We start from the raw sequence: 6,986 nt of genomic DNA on the forward strand, positions 1-6,986 counted from the left end.
TGAGCACTTGCAGCGCGTGGTGCCCGTGTGCGTGAGCGTGGCTGCGGCTGTGACGTGCCCTGTCCAGGGTGGCCTGGCACCCGCCTGCTGCCCAAGCTGCCTGGACGGCTCTGGCCCTGCCGCTCTGAGCCGGAAGACGAGCAAATGTGGGAAGGCAACTCGTTTCGCTTCAGCATCTGCGGGGTCCGACATGTTCGGTGCTGTTGTGGCCAGAAGCATGTCATGGGAACGTGACTCCTGTTTGTCACTTAGCCTGGGGCACAGGGGCCTGTGGAACGCCATTCCCCTCAGGTGGCGAGACTCAAGTGTGTGGGACTCTCTGGGAGACACTAAGCGACGTCCTGCTGTCCTTTGCTTTTGAACCAGACCCCAGCCCTGGACTCTGGCCGGCCGGGTCCTGTGCCCGGAGGCCGCTACACCGTGGCCGGTCTCCTGCCCCGTCACTGGCAACAAGGGCAGGCCCGGCCCAGCCCCGGGGAGACCCAGGCAGCCACTTTCTCCCTTGAGAGCGAGACCAAGGCTGTGGTTTGAGGAAACATCTAGTCCCTCTGTTTGCGTTTGGAATTCAAACATGAAAAGCCGCAGGAGGTCTGCAAGTCCCCGCTGACACCGGTTGGAGACATTTCAAGGCTGGACCAGCTGTTTGTCGACTGTTTCAGAGCAAGGGGGTGGGGGCCGCAGGCCTGCGTCGCCTCCAACACTCTGCTCAGCGGCACGGGAGCCTTTCTGCTCGCGGGGCCCTCCCAGGGACCCCTCCTCTGCTGTTTCTGCAGCTGAGCCCGTCAGGCCCGTTTCCGAGCACCCAGTGAGCTGTGTGGCGTCGCCCGCAGGAGACAGGGGCCCTTGGGGACCTCCGTGGAGGGGCCACCGTATTGGTCTTCCTTCACGTCCTCTGCCACCAATGGCGGCTTCTCCTTGAGGCCTCGGCAGGGACCAGTCCTGGCTTTGGGGACACTGATAATCTTTTAAATTAGGGGACCTTCTGCAAGGTAAAGAAGACAAAATACCTTGATTGGCCAAGTTTTCTGATCATGTGGTCATGACCAGGTGCCTCCCAGGTCAAGTCTGTGCCCACAGACCTTAAAGTTCACGGACACAGTGACGACCTTTCTGGGGTCTTGGCACGGATGGTGCGTCCTCAGGCGCTCTCCTTGCCCCAGAGACCAAGCAACTTCCGTCGCTTCTGTCTCCCCACCAAGCCGACACTGCACACTCCTTTGGCCACCGAGGACCGTGTCTTACCCCCACATTCTCCATGCTCTTCTCAGACGCGACGCAGAAGTGCCACAGACCACCAGCCTGAGACCCCGACCTTCCTGGAACCTCCATCTGGTGGGGATTTGGGAGAAAAGCAGTAAATAATTAAAATGACTTCAGCTGGTCATGGGTGTGATGAAGAGATGAAGCAGGGGCGTCGTGGGAGGCCTCCCTGGGGGGCTGAAGCCTGGCCCGAGAGCTGGGCGCAGGGAAAGAGGCAGCCAAGGGAAAGCCCGTGCAAAGGGAGCAGCACCTGAGTGCAGGCTCGGGCGGAGCAGGGAGGCCAGTGTGGCTGGAGCGGAATGAGGGGCAGACAGGTCTGTGAGGCTGGAGGGCAGCTGAGGGCCAGATCGCCTAGGGCGTTGCAGCTGGGCTCAGAGACTAGATTTCCTTCTGAAAAGCCTCCGTAGGTGACAGGAAGCCTTTGGAAATGAACAGCTCAGAGCACTTCGCACACTCACCTCTCTCCGTCTGGGTTTTATTCCACGTCGAGAGGAAGCCCTGGGAGCTTGTTCATCATTTTTTCGTCCCGGGGGGCCTGCTCCAAGGCACGTGCCCACCAGGATCCCCCAAACTACCTCCTCTTTGCTTTTCTCCAAACAAGACTCACCCCAAGAAAATCCACATTCCCTTTGCTTCCAAACTCTGCTCTTGACACGGGCTGAGGTGGGTGGGGGCGAGGAAGAGGGAGGAGAGGGGAGAGAGGGGCTCTTAATATCCAGCTTGCAGTGTCAGAAGGCAATTTCATGCCTGCCGGTGTGGTCAGAGCGGTGGAAGCAATAGCTGGCAGCTGATGGGCTGCTGGCCCGAGAGGATTCGGAGTCACTGATTTTTTTCCTGCCGGGGATGAGAATTTCTAGCAATGTTCGGCTCTGCCTTCCACTCAGGTGATGCATCTCAGTGGCCTGGGGCGTGAACCGTGTTATTAGAGAAGATGATGATAATTTGCCACGACCAGTGTTCGCTCCCACCCCGCAAGCCTCTGACCCCTGCACCACCGCTGGGCCCTGCGGGCAGGCGCTCAGCTGGCTCCGGATTGCGGAATTAGCTGTGCAGAGGTTGCGCGGGCCCGAACCCCGCCTCTGCCGCTGCCCACTCAGGTCACCTTGGACAAACTGTCTAGTTTCTGCAGTTCTCAGGCTCCTTACCATGGCAGGACAAGAGCAATTCCTGCCTTGTGGGATGTTAGGAGGGTGAATGAGATGGTGCGAGCACGTAGTGGGATAATCGAGGAGCTGATGTGGGCTGACAGCAGGTGCTCTGTCAGTGTTTGCTTAGAAAAAGAAGAAAGGCCACGAGGATCACAGAAAGGATCTCAGAATACTGCGGGAGTTTTTGAGGCTGGAACTCTGGGTGTGCCTATGAAGTTGAGAGGTTTTTATAAAACTAGTAGCACCCAGCTGGTGCTATCCGAAATACTGAGCCTCACAAAGCATCTTTGTTCCAGGAGCAGGGGCCGTCTCAGTGTGGGATCCAGGAAACCAGCTCTTCTTCCCCAGAGTGTTTCCCCTCTCGCCCTAGACACCTGTGGGCATGGGGTCATTTCTTAGGACACTGTTATCCTCCATGAGCTTCCAGCAAATGCCACATGTGGAATGTCTACATGTGCTCAGCACTTAATAAAACCGCAGCCCTCCCTGGCGGTGCAGCAGGCTGAAGCACAGCACCTTGGAGCCATCCACAGCCACTGCAGCATGACTTCAGTTCCCAGCCATGTGACCCACGTGGCCCAGCAGCCCTCGCCTGTCTCCCCGCTGCCCCCCTCAGCAGTGTGTCTCAGTAGATCTGCCTGTTGTGCTCCCCACTCTGTCGCTGGTGAGTCCTCTCACCTCCCACATCTCTGGCCTGTACCCCAGTTCTTGTAAGCATAAATAAATAAAATAAAACCACGCAGCACCTATGAAGGAAGCACATGTCCATCGCACAGAGGAGGACATGGAGGCCTTTAGCCTGGCGCCTTCAGGCCAAAGCGATTTAATTGGAAGTTTCCCGGACTCCAAGTCTGTGGACTCAACCACTACTCATCACTGACCCTCGGCCTCGCTCCAGCCTCATGCATTCCCAAATCACCTTCTAGGCTCCAGGGAGGCTGGCCCATCCACCCCAGTGGTCAGCCGGACAGACAGAGGAAGCAGGAAGAGCTGACAGATGAGGAGAAGGAAATCATCAACAGTGTGATTGCTCGTGCTGAAAAAATGGAAGAGATGGAGCAGGAGCGAATTGGGTAAGCCTGACACTTCTCCTCCTCCCTAAGTGCTCGAGGCCTGAGGGCCAGGAGCTGGTGTGCCCTGGGGTTGGCTAGGTGTGGCCCACCAGGACGCCATTCAAATGGAAGGGGCGGGGCTGGCTGGGAGCCTCCTAGGGCCCAAGAGAGGCTCTCCTGAGAGATGGGTTGCTGGGAGATCACGGGAGACAGGGAGTGTGAGCAAAGAGCATGTGAAAGAGCGAGAGCGCTCCTCAGTGATTGTGGAGAAGGGGAGAGATGCGCCCCGAAAGTGGAGGCCGCCTGGGGAAACTGGAACGATGGTTTCATCCCAGCTCCAGCTCCAGCACGGTGAGCCTGGGCCTGTGCGGCTGGGTGTGGCCTCAGCTGCTGAGCTTGGTGCTCGGGGAGGGGAACCCCAGCGGGCCCCCCCCCCCCGGGAGGAGGCCCAGGCCCAGGCTGTGGTGATACTTCATGGTGAGTCAATGGGAAGAAGAGAAGGAAAAGGGGTTTTCAGAGCACAGAGGGACACGAATGCACACAGCAGAGACGCCGGGCATAAAGGGTGTGCGAAGTGTGCGCGGGGTGTCAAGGCCAGAGTGTCACGCCGATGAGGAAGGTCAGAGCTGGGGGCTGGGGGGACATGGTAGGTGGGCCGAGAAGGGGTGACGGGCGGGGAAACGGGAGGGGTGACCACTGAGACCACAGGGTGAGCCTGGGGGTGGCTCGGCGTGGGGGGCTTCCCCCGGGAGCAGGGGAGCCACCACGGCTCCTCCAGGACTGGAATCTCTCAGGAAAGGGGGCGTGTGGGGCACCTTCTCCACCCCGGCCTCCCCACAGGGCCGCGGCTCTGGCTACCTGCAGCTGCGGTGTCTGCTCGCCCCGAGCTCGGCGGGCTCCCGGGGCGCTCAGGGAACAACGTTGTGCACGCGGAGGTGGGTGCCTTTGATTTGCGCCCCTGCAGATCACTTTCCTCAAGGCGGGCGGGGGCGGGGAGAGCGAGGTGCCCTTGACAGATGACACTCGCCACCTGGCTTCCCGCTGGACCCTTCCCCAGGAGGCGGCGGTCTCCAAGCGGCTTGTCGGGGGTTACATCAGGCCAGGGCACTTTCCAGGCTGCCGTCTCTGTGTGTCGCATGAGAGTGTGCAGAGTGTAGCTGCGTGTGTAGGTCTCAGGTGCGTGTGCACGTCACACGTCCGTGAGCCTCAGCCTCATGGGAAGGAAGGTGGGGAATAGACACTCACGTGAACGTCTAGAAGCAAGAACTCAACCACTCGCCACCAGGGAACGCATTTTGTGTTTGGAACACCCATCCAGAGTTGCCTGCGGCTGGGCACTCCTGCCCTGTTCGTTCACCCTGGAATCCCCAGACTCAGAAATGTGCTCTTGACTTTAACAAGCCTTTCTTGAAATCCTGGCTCCAAACTCTGAGCCTCGCAAACATGGGAAGGTGAATGGCTCAGGTCAGGAGGGAGCATGGGGCTTGGAAACCCAGCTGCCCGGTCCTGGAGCTTCCAGCATCGTTAACCCTGTCGCCTCCGAAACGGCCAGAGTGGTCTCCAGGTTCTGAGAGGTGTGGGACGGGTAATTGCTCTCAGGCCTCCCGGGAGCTGCTGCCTTCCTGCAGCAATTATGCTGGAGTTAGCACATCGGGAGCCGGGCTGCGCAGACCCGCTGTCTCCCTGGAGCCTCGTTGCTCTGCCACGGAGCGTCAGTACCTTTCCTCACCTCTCCGTCCACTACCCAGCCTCAGCATTCCCCATGGGGACAGATGGCCAGAAAGGAAACTCATCTGGCAGCCTCATTTTGCACCCCAACCCACAGTTTTTTTTCAAGAGCAAAGTGTGATGTCGGAGCTTATTTCCCTGACTGTTACAGGCTCTCTGTCACAGAAGGACTCTTTACTTGGAGAAAGGAAAGTAATGCTAAGTAGGTTGGTTCCATCATCCACTGCTACATAACAAATCACTCAAATTTAGTGACCCGAGCGAACACCCTGCCGCGGTCCTGTCGGCTCTGAGTTCTGGCAGAGCTCTGCTGGGTCGGTTTTCCGCTCCCTGTGGCACAGGGCCGGGGGCTCCGTCACAGCTGGAGGCTGGGCTGGGCTAGAGGTGCACAGACGTCACGCCCGTTTCCGTGCCTTGGTGGGCGCTCCGTGGCCCCTCCCGTCCTATGGGCTCTCTCCTGTTCTGTCGCCTGACCTTCGCGTGACGTGGATACTGAGTGCGCACAGACACCACTTGCCAGGCCTCTCAGCAGCTGGGTCTGGAGCTGGAAGACCCTCACCCCATAGATTCTACTTTGGGGAAGAATGATTTATGGGTCCAGATGGTACAGACCCCCACAAGTGTGGGCTCGAGGGCCCCCTGGGAGAGAGAATTCATCAGGGAGTATTGTATAACCAGGCCAGGTTTAGTGAAGACTTGTGCTGAGGGAACCGGTGCCAGAGGGGGACATTTTTAGCCTGGCTCCCCGGTGGGAGCTGGGGGTGGGGTTTTTCCCCACCTTCTAAACACTATGTTGACTTTTATTTCATCATCTTTCAGCCTCTATACACATGGATGCTCGTTTTTATTTTTATTTATTTTAATTAATTTGTTTTCTTACATTGTTTATTTTTATACAATAGGTGATTTCTCCCATGGGTGTAGTCGCTGTCGTTCTCCCACCACCAAAGCACCCAAGAACCATCACCACGGTCCCTTGTGCTCTTCCCTCCCCTGTCTTGATTCCTCTCCAGCCCTCAAATCTGTGAGCTATTTGGAGTTTTGTCTTTCTCTTGACTTTTTGTTCAGTTTATCTATATTCCACATGTAAAGTGAAACCATCTGATATTTATCTTTTTCCTTCTGACTTACTTTGCCTGGCATAATCCCTTTCGGCTCGATGCACGTTGCTGCAAATGGCTTGAGTTTATCTTTTTGAGCCCTGAGTAGTATTCCATTGTGTATATAGACCACAACTTTTTGATCCATTCATCTGTTTTGCAGCATTTAGGTTTCTCCCATGTGTTAGCTACTGTAAATAGTGCTGCAATAAGCATCAGGGACAGATTATCTTTTAAATTACTGTTTTTGTGGATTTTTTGATAGATTCCTAGGGGTGGAATTGCTGGCTCATATGGCATATTCATTTTTTAGTATTTTAAGGAAACTCCACATAGCTTTCCATAGTGTCTGGGCCGGTTTACACTCCTACCAGCAGTATACGAGGTTTCCTTTTTCTAGAAGGGTTTTTTAAGGGTCGTTTTACCAACTCAGGAGAAAGGAGAGCAGTGTCGTAGCATGGACTGGACTGACCACAATAGGGCCTGCAGATGGGCTACAGCGATCTTCATCTAATGCATGTTTCATTAGCGTATAAAATCCCCACCCAGGAATGTGCATGTTAACATGTTGAGATTGGTCATTCTCCATGAGGATTTTTTTTTATTTGTGCATACAGAACTGGGGTACAGGCCAGAGGCTCAGGGGCGGCGAGAGGCTTCCCCAGAGACAGAGTGGGGAGCAGAACAGGCAGATGGAC

The 6,986-nt window shown here is 56.4% G+C and overlaps 1 protein-coding gene across 1 annotated transcript in view; it reads left to right on the forward strand.

Annotated features, from left to right (window-relative positions):
• The window catches only part of RPH3A (rabphilin 3A), a 77,261-nt gene that overhangs the window by 42,019 nt on the left and 28,256 nt on the right, over positions 1 to 6,986 (forward strand). Inside the window, exon 5 of the mRNA XM_012730890.1 lies at positions 3,335 to 3,481. Coding sequence (XP_012586344.1) covers positions 3,335 to 3,481 — 147 coding nt within the window. The remainder of the gene's footprint in view (positions 1 to 3,334; positions 3,482 to 6,986) is intronic.

Source organism: Condylura cristata, unplaced genomic scaffold, assembly GCF_000260355.1.
Source record: "Condylura cristata isolate star-nosed mole 26May11 unplaced genomic scaffold, ConCri1.0 scaffold00029, whole genome shotgun sequence".
Lineage (NCBI taxonomy): Eukaryota > Metazoa > Chordata > Mammalia > Eulipotyphla > Talpidae > Condylura > Condylura cristata.